This window comes from Rissa tridactyla, chromosome 1, assembly GCF_028500815.1.
Source record: "Rissa tridactyla isolate bRisTri1 chromosome 1, bRisTri1.patW.cur.20221130, whole genome shotgun sequence".
NCBI classification, from domain to species: domain Eukaryota; kingdom Metazoa; phylum Chordata; class Aves; order Charadriiformes; family Laridae; genus Rissa; species Rissa tridactyla.
In genome coordinates, this window is record NC_071466.1 from 144,493,426 (window position 1) to 144,514,058 (window position 20,633).

Here is a 20,633-nt window from a genome sequence, read left to right on the forward strand (position 1 = left end):
AAGGGAGGGGAGAGGCGCTCCCCCCGCCAGCGCTGGGGGAGCCGCTCTGTCAGCGGCGTAAGTGGCCGCGCGGGGGTCCCGCGGCCTCAGGGGTGGGCGGAGCGGGGGGGGCTTCGGCCGCTTCTCCCACCCCCGCGGGCGCCGGGCGCGGAGGCAGGAGCTGGGCCCCGCGCTCCCCGCGGAGCCGGCGGAGGAGGAGGAAGCGGGCGGAGGGGCATGGAGGTCGCCCGGCCGGAGGCGTCCGCGCCCGACCCCGTCTAGGGCGGCCCGCGGGCCTCATCCCTCCTCCGCGGAGCGAACCCGCGGTCGGGCCCGGGCGCGGCGGGGAGCGGGACTGGGATTTCTGCACCAGAGGAGGAGCCGGCCCAGGTAAGAGACGCTTCCTTTCCACTGACCTCGGCCTCCGGGCGGGCGGGGACCGACCTCGCTCCACCGGACCCCGCCGGTCGGCTGCGGCCGCGCGTCCCTGAGGCCTGCCTCCCTCCCCGCCTCGCTCCCTCGAGCTGTCCGCCGGGCTAAAGATAGGATTAAAGTTCTTGGGCCGAGCCCTCGGCGCTGGGCTGGCCCAGGCTGGACTGGCCTCTGCCGAAGGGGGTGTAGTGTGTGTGTGTGTGCGTGCCCCGGCAGCGGTGGCTGTTGCCGAGGAGGGATGCGAAACCTGCCCCCCAGAGCGAGGTGCTGCCCACGGTCTGACCTGCGTAAATCCTCGTTGCTTTAACATTTTTAGTTTCTCAAATAAGCTCGTATATATTTTTTGGCTTTGCGTATCCTGTAATTCAGCAGCATTTGTGTAGACAAAATCAGTCTTTATACTAGAAACGTTATGGAAACATCTAGAAGTTGAGTAAGTTTGATGAGTGTTTGGTCTGAGTAGCACTAGTCTAAGACTGATTTTTCTATGTAGCTTGGGTCTGCAAGTTTTGATGTCCACCCTAACGGAAGAATCTGATGTTATAGTTGCTTTAAAAGTATTTCTTTCGGTGATGTAGTAGGAGAGGGGAAGCCAGTCTATCCATGTGAAACGGGAAAATGCACCACACTTCATTGCAGAGTTCTTGGGCGTCATAGTTGGGGAGAATGCAAGGTGTGCTCCAATGAGCCTTGCTGGATAAGAAACACTTACATTATAATTTCAGACTTGGTATGTCTGTCGGTGAGAGATCAAAGTACAGATGCAAATATTCATTTAAAAATAGAAAGGTGTACCTAGCAAAGTGAAGGCTGAAAATCTACTTAAAAGTCTGATGTTTATGCTACTTCAAGGTCTGTGTAGTCTAATGATAAATTATTTTTTCCTGTGTTGCTTGTTTTAGGAAATAAGCTTAAAATAGGAAGCAGTTTCTGTACTTTTTTTCTTAAAAGTTTCTTTAAATCAGAAAAGTGGGGAGGGTAACACTGTGTGCATCATCGTTGCCTTTGCAAGAGTATGCTTTCACGTTTGCTATATTTTTTTCCTCCTGAGAAAAACAGTTTGTTCTGATTTGATATCTGGTATACTAAATACATGGACTAGTAAGAGTTCTAGAGGATATATGTCTCTGTGTAAATATATTCTTAAAATGGAAATTTTGGTAGGTTTTTTTTTTAAAGCTTACCAGTTTTGTAGGAGCTAATGCATATAATATATAATCTAGATGCTATAAGAGGTAGCCTCTTTAAAACATGCATATTCTAGTAAGATGGTTCTGTGCTATATAAATTGCACAGTAATCTTGTGATGTGATTTTTGGGGTTTTTTTTGCCTTGTACAATTTCTTTCTGATTGTAATATCTGTTTCTTTTAGGAAGAAAATGAAAATCTTTTCTGAGTCTCATAAAACTGTTTTTGTTGTGGATCACTGCCCATATATGGCAGAATCCTGCAGACAACATGTTGAATTTGATATGTTAGTAAAGAATCGAACCCAAGGAATTATACCTCTAGCACCCATATCAAAATCACTGTGGACATGTTCAGTGGAATCATCCATGGAATACTGTAGAATAATGTATGATATTTTCCCTTTCAAGAAACTGGTAAGTTCTTCTAGCCATACTGCATATGATACTTGATAGTGTAAGGGATATTCTGCCATTTTAATGAAGTGTTTTAACGTCATTAACTGTAGTTTAAATTAAAAGATAATTTATTAGATAAAAATTTCTTTGTGCTGTTGGTACACTTTATAGCTGTTTAGATTGGTTAGAGTGGTATATGAATCCCATTACCTATTTATTTTTGGGACCTTTCATTGTCTTAATGTCACTGTAACTCAGTGCAAAACATGAGGACAGGTACTTAAAGGTAACTTAGAGATTTATTATTGTGTTCTCCTTAGCTATAAGCTTACAAAATCTTGAGTGAGGTATAGCTTCAAATTGAATTTTGTTTCTAAATGCACTTGGTAGCACTTCATAAGGTTTTTGGTGTCAACTTTGAAGGAATTCTGGGCTTTAGGAAGAGTTAGGGTTGCCTTGAAGCTAGCAGTTTGAAAAAGTGGGAGAGCTTCCTGGCACATAGCTCCTTGTTTAGAAAAATAAATGCCTGGTGGGTTCTGTAAGATTGTGTCATAAATTGAGGTAACTAATCCCCAGTTTTTTAGATCTTTTCTCCTTATTGAGTAAACCATTGTGCAATGTTCTAAAGGTTAGTTATCCTTAAAAATAAAAAAGGAAGTTAAACAACTTCATGACAGCGATATTGCTATAAAGTAGTGATGGTGGAATACTGGCTGTGTCAGAGAGCAGCTGAGGCAGAGGCTGAGCACTAACAAATACCCCTGGTAGTTCAGTGATTTGATGCATGTCAGGAGCGCTGTCTTGGTGGATTGCATGTCCCGGTTCTCCGACAATGAATGTTTAAATGAAACTTTAGTTTTAGAGCATTCAATATACAATCAAGTCCCATTATGGGATTATATCAAGTGTGTGCTTAATGGATTTGAATTGAATCAGTTGGTTGAACTGGAGCTTGTGTGGTATGAGAAACAGAAATTGAGATGGAAGGTCTGCTTCTGCTTGATATTTTTTTTTTTTTTGTCATCTTTAGAACACAGTTTGCTATGTGAGGTTTACTTAATCTTGCTAGATATTTAACTCTGATCTACTGTGACAGTCTTTGGAGAATGATTTGCAAAATTGCAGTATTAGAATTTACTTGATTCTGTGGCTTTTCTACTGAAAATATTACTTAATTATTAAAGTACTTTGTAATATCCTGCAATGCTGTTTTGGTGGAGAGATTGATGTAGCAGCTTAAAAATACAAACAGCTAGAGTAAGAAGTTGTTAATTGTAATGTAACTAAAGGGGTAACCAAATATAGCAGGAGTGGATGCTCCTTTTTTTTTTTTTTTTTTTTTTAAATGTGTCTTATTTTGAGTTTGCCTTGCCATTGCTTATGTCTTCACAGTATCAGAAAAAAGAGATGTAATTCATTTTTGGATTTGGGGAAGTGGCCGTAATGGCTGTTACCTTACATGTGCTTTTTTGATCCTTTTAGGTGAATTTCATTGTGAGTGATTCTGGGGCTCATGTCTTGAATTCTTGGACTCAAGAAGATCAGAACTTGCAGGAGGTATGCTTTGTAACTGTTCTTATTTTTTTTTTTTTTTTTTTTTTTTGCAAGTCTAGTTTAATTGCGGAATAAATAGCAGCTTCTCACTATGTTCACTATGAAATAACTTTCGTTAATTAAAATGTTGACCTGGTCTGAAATTATTGCATAACAGAATTTTAAGTAGTAGCCTGTGAGGCTGGACTGTTCTATAGGCAGCTTTACATAATTTAAAATGAATCTAGTAGCTTTGAGTATAGAGTTATATATTAAAATAATTGTTATGAAGAAATTACCTATGTATTTCTTCTGTAATTTGGTGATACTTGTGGTTTTTTTTACGTTCGCATGATAGGTAAATAAACCATGTAAAAAAAATAAATTGTAAGTATTCTCTTTGCTCTTCTTTTGTTTCACACTGCATGGGCTTGTCCTCTGAAAAATTTACTTTGGGGAGGAACTGAATGCCCAAATTCATTATAGTCAGGTATTATTCTGTAATAAGGGAGACTATTATGTTCTCAAGGCATAGTAACAATTAATAAATGAATTGCAAAGGACAATTTAGTGCCAAATGTTTTCCAGAAGGTTGGTAACATATAATGGTCTTTAATTGCTCTGTTTGCTTTTCTCCCAACAAAATTAATTTGCTTGTAGAATAAGTTATAATGGCGACTTTTCTCTTAAATGGTCATTTTAACAAATGTCTGGAAAGTAACTTTCAATAGTAATTTCTTTATTTCTTTTTAACTAGTTGATGGCAGCATTAGCAGCTGTTGGGCCACCTAATCCTCGGGCAGATCCGGAGTGCTGCAGCATACTTCATGGTCTGGTTGCAGCAGTTGAAGCACTCTGCAAAATAACAGAATACCAGCATGAGGCTCGAACCATGCTCATGGAGAATGCAGAACGTGTTGGGAACAGAGGAAGAATAATCTGTATTACTAATGCGAAAAGGTATGTATGATAGTGTGCTTCCACTATTTAAAAAAAATAAATTATTTAATATATTTTTAGAAGTCTTTCATTGATTGTCATGAATTAATGCCCTGAGAAGCTAGCTTTTTCGCGTTCTGTGTCAGATCATAGCTTGTCTTATTAAAGGTTTCATTTACGGAGGTCTGTTACAGTAACAAACCAAAAATTTCCCACTTGAAATAGGAGAGCATTTAGTGGCGTGTTGCTTTGAACAGGGGGATTGATTATCCTGCATAAAAAAAAAAAAAATTACAAATTTCTTTTTAGTGACAGCCATGTTCGGATGCTTGAGGATTGTGTTCAGGAAACCATTCATGAGCATAACAAACTTGCAGCTAATTCAGATCAGTGAGTATACTTTTTACAAATGTGGTTTCTCTTAGTCTGTCTGTGCATGTTATATTCTCCGCGAAATACAGATGTGTTTTTGGCACTTAAAACTTGTTCTAATGAACTGTTTGAATGAATGCCTGTGTGAAATAGAAGGTGCTAAATCATGATATTATTGACTTGGTGTATGATCATTAGCTTTTCAGTATCATTCGTTATCCTCATAGGACAGGGTTTCTTTTGGTTATTACCTTCTACATCTTGCTCCAAAATGTGACTCATAACTGTGCCTTGTTGTATACTGTATATTTGTAATCAGTAATGTATCTGATGCATTTTTTCTTGATAACCCTGCATTAATTTTGCATTCATCTTCCTTGGACTAAAATAACTAACTTCTTTGAAACTAGTCTTTAATTTCAAAATTGCGTTGTCTGATGCTTCCCTTGAGATAACGGAATCTCTTGAAATACAGGTTGCATCTTCTCTGAGAAGTCATCTTCCCGTGATATGATTTTTGTAACTAAACAGTGAACTGTTTGGCCCAGGGACTGTGTATTGCCTTGTAAAGTATATAGTAGGTGTATATTTACCTGCTGCAATTGCATTTTCATGTATGTATAAAGGATATTGCCCCAAGGAATCAGGTTCTAAGTTCAGTGTAAAGACAGAAAAGAGGTCTCATTCCGCTAGGTAGAGATGTGGAACTATGTCTTGGTCTCCTCAAATTTCCAGCTGCATTAGGAGATAAGCATGCTATTTGTGTAGTTGTTTTCATGTTCACTGGAATCCCCTCATTAATACCTGCACACACACTTGGAGACACAAATCCTTTGGTGTCAATTTTCAGCTGAACGGAGCTGAAGAGATGACACTAGTTAAGGATCTATTCCATTGATATGTCCAAAAAGAACACAGTGCTGTAGCATCTAAAGAGCTTTATATATGTTATACCTTTTTTTTTATTCTGATAAAAAACTGATTTAGAAGTATGTGCTTTTGAAAAATCATTAATGTAACCTAGTTTCTACAGAATGCTTTCGGAAACAGTGTGTTGTAATACATCTTTATGATTTCGTGTTCTGGAAATCAGAGTAATCTTGGGAGAACTGATCTAATTTCTAGGAGGTAGTCTGCAACACTGTAGGCTAAACAGAATGTTTTTATTTTTAAGTCTAATGCAGATTCAGAAATGTGAATTGGTCTTAATCCACACTTACCCAGTTGGTGAAGACAGCCTTGTTTCAGATCGTCCTAAAAAAGAGGTAAGGAGCTTAAAACGGAAAAATTTATTCAAGGATTAGGAACTATGTCAGATTCAAAATAGACAATGCAAAATAAGTATCCAGCAATGATGTTTTGAGCCTCTGGTCTCCGGCAAGGCGTAGGAAAAAGTGCAAGTGATAATTCTTTGAAAAGTTGACAGCCTGCATATTGCCATTTCAAGTGTAGGCTTTGTTTTCTTGTTTTGTAATCTTCATGCGCATATGGTATCCTCTTTTTTCATTTGATTACTTAAATTTCTTGCATTAATAATTCACGATTCATATTTTTGTGAAGTAAGACCATTAATGCCATAGAATGATAGTCTTGTATTTGATGGTTTTTTTGAGAAGAAAATGCACATTTAGGAACCTAGTGGAAAACCATGAACTACTTGGTGTGTTGAATAGGTTAGTTGAGTAACTTGCTTGCTATTCAAGCATAAGCCACTAGCTAGCACAAGCCCTGTTTTCCCAAATACCTGTTACTGAGTGGTGTGGATATCGTTCAGCACTGCGTGTTCTATGTTATGCAGACTAACATGTTAGCATTTTTAGCCTTTTGGTTGAATGGTTTTCTCATGAAACCAAAACGAGCTTTTGTTTATAAATTCTGTTGTTCCAAGGTTAGCAAACAGAATGCCTTTTTAATGAAAAGCATTGGAAAGCGTATCTGCTTCCAAGTGAAAGGGTAATATATTGTAGGAATGTAGAATATAAGTTCATCAAATACTTCAAGTACCCTACAGGTACTTTTAAACATTCTTTTACGAAAAGGTGAATGAGTGCATATAAGAAATTATTCTATATATTATTATCTCAGTTTTTCAGTAACAAAAGCACATGTGCCTTTGTATGCTTAGTGGTGGTTGTTTGAAACCAAGTACATACAAAATATTTTGTAATGCATTCTGCTCTGCTCAGTATTTTAATGTGCTGCGTGTAAGAAAAAATGCAAGGAAAAAAAGTCCTCCTCTTAACATGAAAGGCATCTAGTCCTGCATATTATTTCATAAATAAAAAGGACTATAATAGCTACCTTCCTGAGATCCTTCTCTGCAAAGCTCTCTTGTAGTTGTGCTAAAACAAATAAAATGTGAACAGAAGAGAATAAATTGATTACTACTTTCCTCTGTAAGACAGTAATCTTTATTACTGGGGTCGGGTTTTTTTGGTGGGTTTTTTTTTGTTGTTTCTGTGTTTGTTTTCTCAAAAGCCCAGTGTCCCTGTTGGCTAGGGAAAAATCAAATGCGTCTTATGGCTTGTGTTTGTTTCCCTTGTGTACATATGATGCGCTTACAGGTAGGTGTATAAAAATTACTTTGTTCCGGTTACTCAGGAGGTAAAAGAGTGAAAAGCCAGGCCCAGAGCTGCTATTAGGAGGATTTCTTCCGAGGTTGTGATACTAATTCTTCCTGTTAACAACTAATAACTCAAGTTTTCTAGCACGCTTCTGGTTTTTTGAGCGTTTGTAGCAACTGCAACTATAACAACTGGCATAACCTAAAAAATTCTAAATGAGAAATAATTTTTGCTTCTTCATTCTTAGTTTCCCATGGTGTGGGTTTTTTGGGTGGTAGCTTTTCTCCCTAGTCAAATCTAGCAGTATTAATGTGCTTATCTTAGAGTTTCAAATGAATAATACTGTTACATGATACTAGAGCCTAATTTGTTAATACTATATACTCTGTGTTGATTTATTTTAGCTTTCACCTGTTTTAACCAGTGAAGTGCACAGCGTCCGTGCCGGACGGCATCTGGCTACAAAACTGAATGTTTTAGTACAACAGCACTTTGATCTGGCTTCAACCACAATAACTAACATTCCTATGAAGGTAATATTGTGTCTGTAGCTTTGTGTTAACTAGTTACATCACTTCTAAATTTGTTTGAAAACTTTTAATGTTTATTTTAATCAAATTTTTACATTGATTTTTCTCTCCATATCATATTTTCTGTTTTGTTTTTTTGTTTTTTTTTTTATTAGCCCACATTCAATGTCTGTGACCAGGTTAGTAAAAAGGAGGAGAAAAAAAAAAAAGTAAAGAAGGATCACAGAACAAAATGTTGTATTGCTGAATCTCAATTTTTGATGTAGCAATACAAGTGTTATTTCAGTTGTGTTTGTATTATTTTATATAAATACTATCTTATTTACCTCAGATTACTTTGTCTGTGATTCTTTTGTCTTTTTCTAGTTGTGTTTAGATATTCTTGACCCTTGTGCATTATAGTGGCATAGTGAGTCTCTTTTTCCTCTGTTTCATTATCATGCCCACCCAACATAAAGGTGTTTGTAACTAATAGTTGATTTTTGACTAAAGGTTTTCCAGTAGTTTTCTGTTTGAAGATCCATAAACCAGAAACAGGGCAACAAGGGGATATATCTACTTAAGAAAGTAGATATAAAGTACAATAAAGATATTAAATTAAACATCTTCTTTTCAAAGTTGTTTATGGCCCTATTTTTAATTATTTTTTTTATTGCTACTGGGAGGGAAATCAGCGCAACTAAGAATTTAAGTATTAAGTTTATAGTAATTTTCTGATCAGGCAGCAAGAGAATCAAAACAGAAGTGTCAGTATTCAAACAAACAAAAAGGGCAGGGGCAGATAGACTTTCCTGATTTTAAAAAAAATCATCAAGTTCTAATACTGTCAATCATTACTTGCATCTTTGAAAACTAGCAACACTGTATAGCTTTTATAAGTTGAAACATGAAACTAAAGATTATTTTCACAGCTTTAATGAAACTTTGACATGGGTCATGGCATAAATGTGACTTAAGTTTGCAAATACCTTGTCTGTAACTTTGACCTGTGTGCTGCTGGTATGCCTCTCCCTCCTGCCTTTGTCCTTATAGTAATAGACTATGTTGAGTTCTCTGTGGTTTTGGGTTTGTTTTTGTTTTTGGTTTTTTTTTTTTTAACCTGGAGTAAATTACCAAGGTTACTGTTCTGTTTTTGCTAGCCTGTAGCTGCTTAAAGATGCAGTGTCCTCTTCACAAACATCTCTTTTTAAATTATGAACTTGCAGCTGCAAGTACACTTCTTATGTATCTTAAGTGCAAGGAAATGATAATAAATTCGGAGTGTGTTTTTTGGTTTGGATTCTTGCGATTTTTTATTTACAAAAAGTAATTGCCAATCTATTTTGTAGTGACCATTTGTTGCTGCTCAGTAAGCTATAACTGCTGGTGGTATTCAATATATCCTAGGCTTCTTTATTTTCACTAATTTAAACAAAAGTAGAAGCCTATTTTTTCCTATATTTTACACTACGCGCCCTGTCATGACACTTGTATGAAGAGGAAACCATAGGTTTTCACAAAAGGAAAAAGGGGAAAAGCAGATGGCTGCATCTTTAAACAGGTCAGAGAGCAAACAGTTTCCTCAACATTGCAATCCCGTTGTTGTCTAATGCACTTTGGAGGCTTTTTGTTTTCTTCTGGAGTGAAAGGTAAATATAGAATCATTTGTTTATGAAAACAGTGACCTATAACTAAAATAATTATATATTTATTCTTTCTGCCTTTCTCTTTTAAAGGAAGAACAACACGCTAACACATCAGCCAACTACGATGTGGAGCTTCTTCATCACAAAGAGGCACACGTTGACTTTTTAAAGAGTGGTAAGTAGAAACAGTCCTCTCAAAGTGGCTTTTGATCAGCCTGCTGGAAGTATTCACAAAGAAAGATTTCAAGCTTCAAATTGATGTAAATTTCAGGCATGATTAGCATATTTTCAGTTACTCCTTACAACCCAAGAACTTGATTTGTAATTATTGGCATATTTTAATATAGTAATCAGGATGTAACAATGAAAAACCAGGTCAAATTAATCAGACAAGTTTTTGCATATATTCAGGGTATTTCTGTGAGATCTGAGAGGCATGTCAGCTTCTTACTGAGATATAAAAAGTACATGAGAATAGATGAGAGACCATTACAGTTTTTTGTTGTAATAAATAAAATATGGTTGATCCCACACTTTTTCTGACTCTGTATTGCAGGTGATAATCATGTAGGCGGCAATAGCAGAGAAGGCACGTTTAAAGAAACTGTAACATTAAAATGGTGTACTCCTCGAACAAATAGTGTGGGTAGGTAACATGGTATCTTACAAAAATTATATTCTAACTTGTGCTGGACACTGTTCTCTCTGTACAATGATAACAATCTGAACGAGGGCCTAATTAGCTTCTTGTTAATGCTGGTTTTACCGTTTGCTCTATAAACCTTGCTGCTGACTGCGTCATATGATGCTGTCCTGATCTTGGCTAATCAGTGGTTTGTGTAAGAGAGGAGAGGGGTAATAATGTTTTTCTTGGTGGCTTTTTCAATCTCCTCTTGAGTATTGTGAAGTTGTTCCTTGACTACAATGTTGAGTAATTATTTGCCACTACCACAGGGCCAAGTATACCCTGTCAGTTACACGGTGATGTTTTTTAACATAGCAGCTTTGCGACATTGAATCTTTTTTGGTTTTAATTCTTGTTTTGGGGGGGTGGAGGGGCGCGGAGATCGAAGTACTATTTTTAGAGTAATCTTTAGGGTGCTAAGTAAAAAGCTTTGTAAGAAAATTAAATGTATGCAATGATGCTATCAGTAGACTAGTCCCTCTGTATTAACTTTCTAATCTGAGTTAGGGAGATATCTCTACCCAAATCTGAGTAGAGAAAGACAGGGAAGATTTGAGGTAACCTGGCCATTCGGCTCGTGCACCCTGCAGACTATCAGCAAGATATGTTGACTCAACCAGCAGGTCAAAAATATAGATAAGGGAAATAAGAGGAGGCTGACTCTACAGTGAAATAATTCAGGAGATAAAGAACTGGAGGTCCTGCTGGAAATAAGGCATGGGAACATATTAGGGTCTCAGAGTTGAGGGTACTGGAGTGATTGTGAGGAGATGGTGAAAGGAGCAGACTTCTAGATTGAGAGACAGACTTTTTAGTTCTTCTGGTTGTGGAATAGCTTCTTCTGCCTTTCTTTTATTTTGTGGGATACTTTTTCTGTATGTGGAACTACACTCAACTTCTCTACTTGTTTATTTTTCAGAATTACACTATTGCACTGGAGCATACAGAATTTCACCAGTAGATGTAAATAGCAGACCTTCTTCATGCCTTACTAACTTTCTCCTTAATGGTAAATTTGTGTCCGTGGCTAATTATTTAACATTGTAGTAGTTAATATTGTGAATTGTGCACTTACCACATTTTGGTTTGTAGAGCAGTAAATGTCTATATACTGTAAAAATGTTCAGTTTATTTTAACATGTCATTAATAAGAGAAGAAAGTTGTTAAATGTACTCAAAGGCAAATGGAAAGAGTTTTGAAACGTGAAGATGGGAGAAAAGATGTAAAGAGAGAGCAAGTATTGAATGTTGGTAGTTCTTTTCTGAATCCAAATGTAGAATACTTTTCAGTTTATGCTATTTAGTAGGAAACAGCGCTTTCAGTAGGTGATAGTAGATCATAATGCTTACTCTGACTGTTGCAAAATATTAGCAACTTATGTCTATGCCTGACTTCTAGCAGATGCTGGGCAGCCTCAGAAAACTCTTCTAACTGTGTCATGACCAACTAAGTATGTTGGTCAATGGAAGTAGACATACTTATGTGTACTAGGATTGGTCAAAAAGTAGATTAGATTTTTGCTTATCTGTGAGGTCTTGCCCATTGCCATGAATAATCTTGCTATAAGAGGTTGCCACTTAAATACATGTTAAAAAGGTAGGCCAAACCTGTTTGTTCCAAATAAGTAATATGTGGTCAATGTTAATTGCATGTGGGGTTTTTTTTTACAGTTTGCAAACAAAATTGAATGACCAACATCCTTTTAATGGGATGTTTTCTTCAGTCAAGTAATTTGAATGTCTGAGTAAATGTGCAGTAGTTTTATTAAACGCTGTATTTTTGTGTATTTTTCTCTAAAGATTCTGTACTGAAAAAATACTTCGATCAATAGAAATGGTTAGAACAAAAATTAATAGCATATTTCAGATAACCAGCCTCTTCTGATCTTGTTCTGTTTTTGCTTCCTTATAACAAACAACTTAATTGGAGAATGCACCCTTTCATGCTTAGTGTATTTTACTGGAAATAAGACAAAGGCAGTTTTATTTCTCTGTCTGAAAAACAGTATCCATTTTAAGCATTAACAAATAGTATCAATTGGTACCTTTATACTCAAGTAGGTTGTTTTGTTACTTAGAAGTTGCTTTTAATGAGTTTCTGTAGTAGGGTTGAAGAAGTTTAGTGTACAACATAATCTGTAATAATTAAAAATAGCAAACTGCCCTTACACAATATACCATTTTAATGCCTTACCAATATGTGTTTTTCCTAAGAGTAATGCCCTACAGAGAGAGTGATTTATTGGTCCAGGAGAGAGGCTTTTTGATCTTTCTGTGTAAAATTTGAGAGTACATGACATTATATTCTGTGTAAAGATGTGGAGCAAATACTCAAAGGAATAGCTGTTGCTCGTTCAGCTAGCTGAAAACACAACTTTAATGGGTTCAGAGTCTTCCTGGCCATGTACAAACCCACGTTGTGTATATGTAGTATATAATTTAAAATTGTGGCACACTAACTAGTGAAACTGATCTCATTTCCAACAGGTCGTTCTGTTTTGTTGGAACAGCCACGTAAGTCTGGCTCTAAAGTAATTAGTCACATGCTTAGCAGCCATGGAGGAGAAATTTTTCTGCATGTATTAAGCAGCTCGCGATCAATTCTAGAAGATCCCCCATCAATTAGTGAAGGGTGTGGTGGAAGAGTCACTGACTACCGGATTACAGTAAGATTCTTTCCTTTTTTTTTTTTTTCTTTTCTTCTTTTTTCTTAAGTTGTTGCTTATCTTGGGTGATAAGAGATGTAGTGCAGTAGGCATGTAAAGGAAATGTTGGTCTGTTTTCTAGAGAGCTGGAGTGGATTGCGTGGTCAAACTGCTTTTCTTTGTACTACTGCTGCATATTTAGTTCAAAGTAGCTAATCTGCTTATTGTTATACCTGCTTCATAGAATCCTTTCTGTGTTAAGGAAGTACTTGCCTCCTTGTGCACTATGAGTATTTAAAGTTTGTTCCAATTCTAGAATAACATTTTTCTTGGTGAGTTTTTTCTGTGGGCTGGGCAGGGCTATATCCTGCTAATAGTCATAAGGATAGATTGCACGTAAATGGTTTGTACAATAAATAGAAAAGATTAAGTTGTCAGCCTTGAACCCTAGATATGGAGCAGACAATCAGCTGGCACTCATCTTGGTTTTTTCCTCTATTTTTTTCAACACATCCTTTGTATCTATTGTAAGCAAGCAGAAGTGGCTTCCAGAAAAACATAACAAAACTGTCACCATAGACGAAATATCTTGTCGATCCAGAAGGCCTCCTCATCAAAAACCTTGCATCAGTTTTTAATCCATATTTTTTATACAACTATTTTTTGTGTTCACACAGAGTAATGTACATCTGAAACATAGAAGCAGGACTCTGGTTGTTAGGGTTTAATTTAGTGGTGGGGATGGTACACACCTAGTGATAAGACACTGCTGTTTTGCCCGTTCAGTAAAGATTACTTTGTTAGAGAAATGCCTAATTATATCTTGTTTGGTTATCATTAGGATTTTGGTGAATTTATGAGGGAAAACCGATTAACTCCTTTTCTAGAGCCCAGATATAAGATTGATGGAAGTCTTGAAATTCCACTGGAACGTGCAAAAGATCAGTTAGAGAAACACACTCGTTACTGGCCTATGATTATTTCTCAGACTACCATCTTCAACATGCAAGCTGTAAGTAACTTGGGGTTTGTAACCTTTTATTCTGTTCTAGATTATTTCACCTTGCCACTCGATGAAATATTAACTCTATTTTATTGTAAATCACTTGAGATGAAAATAAACTGATTTTGTAGCAAGTACCCTGTTTTTAATGTCAGCCGGGTATTGGAATGCCATCTAAATAGGGTGGAATATTTAACCTGACAGCTACAGTGCTGCTTAGTAAAGAAAATAAGCATCTGCCTATGCCTGATCAGAGTTATTACTAAATTGAGGATAAGGGGGTGTGGTTTTGTTGTGTGTCGTTCTGTGGTTCCCTTGCCTTTGATTTCTTCCATTTCTTTCTTCTTCCTGTTTCTCTCCTGTGACATACGCAGACTTTATCGTTGTTGACTTCTGTTTTGTCTTGCAGGTAGTGCCGTTAGCCAGTGTGATTGTAAAAGAAGCAATGACTGATGAGGATGTTCTGAATTGTCAAAAAACAATATACAATTTGGTAGACATGGAGAGGAAAAATGATCCGCTCCCAATTTCAACAGTTGGCACCAGAGGAAAGGGTCCAAAAAGGTTACATGCATGTCTTTTTGTTGATGCAGGACTTTTTTCAGAAATAATCTATTAACATTGTTTTCGTATTTTCAAAGTTTTAAAATTTGGCCAAAGGTAATACATAGTAAACTAGTTGTCGTATGTACACAAAGCAAATGCTGTGAATACTTTGCCTCTATCATTTAGGGACTGGACTATCACAGGACTGATATTGCTGTATCAGTATTGCTGTATGTTAGGAAAAAAAATTATCATTTTGTTGCCCAAGAATTGTGAATGTGTTAAAATATGAAAGCATCAAGAGAGGTAAGAGATAAGATACAAGCTAGGACAGAGAAAGTGTAATAATCTCAATTTAATAAAAGGTTAAGCATATTATAAAGGAATAATGCTTTAAAATTGGGTTATATTAGAATAGTCAAATCCTTTTGAAACAGTTATTTAAAAATATGGGCTACTCCTTTAAAAGAAGTAGAATATCCTGATATCGCAGTCATTGTGATGTGTGCATTGTATTTCCAAGAACTGGCTGAAAGGAAATTCAGCTACAGAAGATTTGCCCACATGACTGGAAGTTACTTACAGTAGCATGGTACAATTCTTTCTATATTTTTTTTATCCAAAGAACTAAATAGTAATTAATTTGCATGTCAGTACATGAGTGGTTCTCTGCATATCCTCATGTTGCATAGTTGGCAAACACCTGAGAGGATTGAAAAGTGCCTTTTGGCAGTCAGATCTCGTGGCATTTAAGAATTTTATTTCAGTGGACATAGTCTGTTCAAATTTAAATTTAACTCTGGATGGTAATTGGGAAAGGTTATGTGCAGTGTGGTTTAAAGGATGGAGTTAATCCCAGGTGAATAGACCTCCAGTACAAGAGGACAGCAAATCTGTTCAGGATTATTTTGGGGCTTGGGTTGGTTTGTTGGTTTTTTTGTTTGTTTGTCTCTTAAAGTCTGTTCTTTAACCTTAACTTAGTCAGCGGTTTAACAATCTAGGTAATCCCATATGTAATATCTTTTTTCTGGCCTTGCTTAGAGATGAACAGTACCGGATTATGTGGAATGAATTGGAGACCCTTGTACGAGCACACATAAGCAACTCTGATAAACACCAACGAGTCTTAGAATGTTTGATGGCTTGCAGGAGCAAACCCCCAGAAGAAGAGGAGCGCAAGAAACGAGGTAGAAAGAGAGAAGACAAAGAAGACAAATCAGAGAAGTTGGGCAAAGACTATGAATCAGATAAGCCATGGCAAGAATCAGAAAGGTAGATTTTCTAAAGTGAAATAAAACTGTAGCATAATAATTTTTGTCCTGCCCTACTTCAAAGGGGAGAGGAGTTGCGGTGATACAGTTGCAGGTTTCAATTTGATGTGTTTATGCTTGTAACCTTGGCTTACTACCAGTGAGTGTGGATTCCAAGATTTTTTTGGGTCAGTCACTGTTATCAAGCTTGGGAAATGGGCACCTTATTACGATGCCTGCTTATCAGACTCTTCAAACTGAACTATTTCACAAGCAGTATGGTTCAGTATGGTTGTTGGACAAGCTGTTGACCACTTAGTGGGGCTTTGCAGCTTGAGGAGTTGGATTTTATCGTAACCACATCACCTATTAGACATTAAACTGCTTTATAGAAATACAAAGCATGCCTAAAAACTTGGGACAGACAGTTATTTTCTCTTGAGCTGTAGGTAGGTTAGTGTTCAAGTAGATAAACAATCCGGATTGATTTGGCTTTTCTCTTTAGTTGAATGTCAGGATTGATTGTCCATATACTTACCGTCTGTAATTCATTGTAACTTGTCTAAGTGGTAAGTATCTGTCAGTATCTTCTGTCTTCCATCTTTCAAACTACTATTCTAAAGAAATCAAAACTCCTTTATGGTAGTAAGTTTAATTCGCATGTTTTTTGCTTGGTATGATCATTTAGGATAGGAGGACCTTTTTGCCTATGTTATTGTCACCACGCTGGTGGCCTTTCTGTGTATGATGAAACTATTCCTACAGTTGCTTTTACTTTCACGTGTGGAACAAAAATGAAGACTGAGATAAAAGGGATTTGGTGTAGAATAGGTCTGAATCCACGTAGAGAAGATAATAGGAAATTTTGTGTTATTTTTGTATATTCATTGTTACTTAGGCTTTCCTTCAAAATTATGATCAACTCTCAACAACTGCAGTACAAATACAGCTAATGAACTTATGTGAAATTATATTTTAAGATCCTTCACTTAAGGCTTTATCCAGAGGATTACTTGGCTAGTTTTCCCTATTGTTTTTCACCCATTCCAAGGGGTCAAAGGAAATTTTCTTACAACATGGGTTGCGTATAACTTTAAAGACTACAGAATGGTATCGAGAATCATATGTGCGGCTCTAGCATATTTTGCTTCACTGTTTTCCTTCCCTCTCAAAAAGGTTAAAAGGTCTTTTGGATCGTGAAAAAGAAGAACTAGCAGAAGCTGAAGTTATCAAAGATTCCCCTGATTCTCCTGAGCCGCCCAACAAAAAGCCTCTTATTACAATGGATGAAATGCCCACAGTTGAGAAGGCAAAAGGTAAACCAGAAGAATTGCAACAGGTTATTTCTTTTAAAGATAGAAATTGTTGTACCAACCTGTATTTTTCTAAAGTAACGAGATGAATCTTCTTGGGAGTTAAAGCTAAGTCAGTGTGGATAATTTTTAATTAAACACTGAATGTTGAGAAATTCTTGATAAATATGTTGATGTCAACAGATCTATGTAAAAAGAGAGATACCAAGATCCTGTGTGGGTCTGCTGATAGGCACTTGGGTTGATAGGGGGTTGGACAAATTTCTGCTGGTGCTATTTGAGATGCTACACGCTATTAAAGGACAGGTATCAGAAATCACTGTCTCCTGCTGACTAATAAATATAAACATGCCTAACCATATAGTTGTTGGAATGGGCAGTACTCACTGACTTCTTTTCCTTGGTGTGAGCTATTACCTGTCACAATGGCTGAGCTGATGTTCAGATTCTGCATTTGAAGCAAAGTCAATCTCATATGAAGCAACTACTGAGATGTTACCGCTTTGCATATTTTGTATTTATTTAGCCTCTGTTATAAGATTGTTTAATATTAGTGGGTTTAGTATGTTGTACTACCATAGTCTGTAGTAACTTCTAAGACTTTATAATGCTGTAATGTTTAAGAATTCAGAAATTAAATCACTTGGAGTCTTTTTACTTGCAATTTTAGGGCCCATGTCCTTGCTGTCTTTATGGAGCAACAGGATTAATACTGCCAACTCTAGGAAACACCAGGAATTTATTGGTCGCTTGAACTCTGTCAACAATAAAGCTGAGCTGTATCAACATCTGAAAGAAGAAAATGGGTTTGTATCAGTAAATGATTCACTATAAATATCTTAGCAGCAGTCAACATGCAGTATGGAGGAATATTTCAGTTACAGCATTAAAACGACTCCTTACTCCTTTGAGGATGAAAATGTAGAAATACATTCCTTTGTCTCTCAGTAGTGATGGAGAACTACAGTAGTGTTTGCTTTTCAGTTGTTTGCGCTTGTGCCTAGCAAGGCCGAATGCTGAGAAATGGTCTTCCCTGTGCCTTAGCGATTGCCCTTGCAGCAAGACTCTTAAACTTCTGGGGTTTAAATGGTAGCTAAGTTGAGATTTCTTATTCCAGTCTGCTGCTTGCTCTAGCTTCCAAAGGAATGGCTAATATAAAAATATTGTCCGTAGTAGAGTGGTTGAATCCTATGCTGTGCTGTAATGAAGTTGATAGTAGTCTGTGTTCTAACAAAAAACACTGAAAAACCAAACCAGCCTCCTCTTAAGTCAATAAGCTGGTGGTAGTCAACGATCAGTGTAAGAAGGGTGGAAATGAAGACCTTGAAACAAACTGCTAGAGCTCATATTTTCGAAATAGATTTGCTGTAGTCCCATGAATATGGGCCTTTATCTTTTGGTGAGGTTGGTAATGGATAGCTTTTTGCGGTTATTGCTGGAAAATTTTTTTCCTTTGTGTATCCATTGCTGCTTAAAGAAGTATGAAGAGGCAATAAGATTGTGTATATTGGGGACAGGGAGAGACAGGATGGTTAGTGAAGTAAAAAATATTTATTACAGAACTATTTAAGTCTGATTACTTTTTTTTCTTAATCTGTTGATTGTACTTCCAATAATAATCCTTACCAATTGTTGTCTTGCATTACAGAATGGAAACGACGGAAAATGGAAAAGCAGGCCGGCAGTGATGATTAATATTGTTTCTTTGGACAAAACTTGGCCAAAATGCAAAAATATTTAATGCTGGAATTGATATTGGTACCACTTCAGTACAATTGTATAGCTCTGTTTTGATTGGTTTTTACATTTTTCTATTTTTGCTATGAAATATGAAATCTGCATATCACATTAAATGAATAGTGTGCAAATAGGAGCTGTCCGGAAATATTTTACAGTCGTGTTTTTAGGACAAAGAAAACCTGTGCTGCCATGAACTAAATCAAGTAATCAAAAATGTTAGTCAGAGTTTAAAGTCTTTTCCCATAAGCATTGTTTAATATTTCAAAATCAGTGATGACTGTTTGTTTGGTTTTTTTAAAATAATTATTCAAGTAATTGATAATTAACTGATAATATTGCTAATTTTGGTTCACGAATACTCTTATTTATATGAAACTTCTTCAGGAGTCCAGAATTATGGAAAAGACCGCACACTTAGTACCTAGGGACTGAGCTGAGAAAATGCCAGTCTTGGTTTTCGACTAAGGAGTTGGGAGAGTGAGTGGTTTTACAGCTAAGCATTGTTGGTATAAGTACTTTTAAAAATTGACTAGAAATGATCTTTAGAAAGCAAAGCCTTTCAGGTTGTTGTGCTACAGTTAAGTCTTTGTTTGCAAGCAAAAGTAAAATAAAATTTTTGCTAATCATTAAATTATTTTTTGATGAAATATGCCCTCTAAGACACCTGTGGTTTTAGGTCTAAGGTTTTGGGACGTCATGGGGAGACTTATTCTGAATTTTAATGGCTGGGAAATGACAAAGTAGGTGATCTGTCTTCAGTTTGAATAGAGCCTCTTTTTCTGTTAATGGAGAGTAGAATTCTCAAACAGGAGAACTCTCTCACCCAACGTCTGTGATCTAATCCTTTGCAAATTTTTGCGTTGGCTTCCAAACGGGTCAACTTGAGTGGGCTAAGGAAAGATGAATACCTAAAACTCCCTAGGTCTATCAGCCTTCCTCTGATCCGCAACTGTTGCCTTATTCTAGCTTGTGTAAGCAACTGAAGGTCTTACAGATTTAGTTTGAGTTGATGTAAGACACATCTTTGTGAGCTTTTCTAAAACAAGATTAATATATTAATATTTCTTCACCCAAAACTTTAAATACCGTAGTTTGTGATGACTGAACACAAATAATCATGCAAGTATTCTTTGCTTACATTGGTAGCAGAGTCCTTTCTTCAGCTGTGTTAAAGTACCATGTCTGGTTTCAAGGTGATTATTTAGCCACTGTGATGCAGATGTGTTTTCTGTTAAATGATTTTAGAACCATTTTTACAGAATGATTAAAGAGTACTTGCATGATAATATTTTTTTATCATGTTCTAAAACTTATGTAGCTCTTACAGAAGCAGCGTGTAATTTTTGGAGATCCTAAAGGCTGAAGACTTTATTTTCACTGCTTAACTGAAAATAGGATGTCCTGCATCACCGCATCTCGTGATGCCTTATCTGAAATGTCCTGATGGAGAAAATTACCATGGCATTATTGTTTCTCACGAGTTCATGTGTTTTTCAATGAGGTTGTACCGCGTATCAGTCTGGATGTTTCTCTTGTTTGCTAAAGGAGTTTTAAAGTCTGGAACCTAGGGAGCATATAAATGTCAGCCTTCTGCAATTTGTTGCTAGTCTAGAGAAGTATAACTGAAAAGCTTATCCTGTGCCTTGGGGAACTGGGTGTATTGCATCTCCTGGTCTGCCATTAATATTCAGCTGCAATTCTTAAATATGCACAGGAATTAAATACTTTATTAGAGGAAAAGAAAAATTCTGCACCTGCTAGTAAAATGCGTATTTGTTTAGTTCACTTACTAACTACATTTTTCACTTTTGGAACATCTGTCAGGTAAGACTGTTAAAAAATTAAATGAACGGGGCCCAGTTCTTCAAGGTGGTTGGCTGTGGGCCTGTA

The 20,633-nt window shown here is 36.8% G+C and overlaps 1 protein-coding gene across 1 annotated transcript; it reads left to right on the top strand.

Moving 5' to 3' along the window:
* The first annotated feature begins 17 nt into the window (after positions 1-17).
* INTS13 (integrator complex subunit 13) lies at positions 18-19,374 on the top strand. The gene is made up of 17 exons (XM_054189222.1): positions 18-369; positions 1,785-2,016; positions 3,481-3,555; positions 4,289-4,491; positions 4,780-4,860; positions 6,017-6,107; positions 7,811-7,939; positions 9,652-9,736; positions 10,118-10,207; positions 11,166-11,255; positions 12,734-12,912; positions 13,733-13,903; positions 14,304-14,458; positions 15,482-15,712; positions 16,867-17,006; positions 17,674-17,809; positions 18,652-19,374. The coding sequence occupies exons 2-17, from the start codon at positions 1,792-1,794 to the stop codon at positions 18,689-18,691; spliced, it is 2,121 nt and encodes a 706-aa protein (XP_054045197.1). The 5' UTR covers positions 18-369; positions 1,785-1,791; the 3' UTR covers positions 18,692-19,374.
* The last annotated feature ends 1,259 nt before the right edge of the window (positions 19,375-20,633 follow it).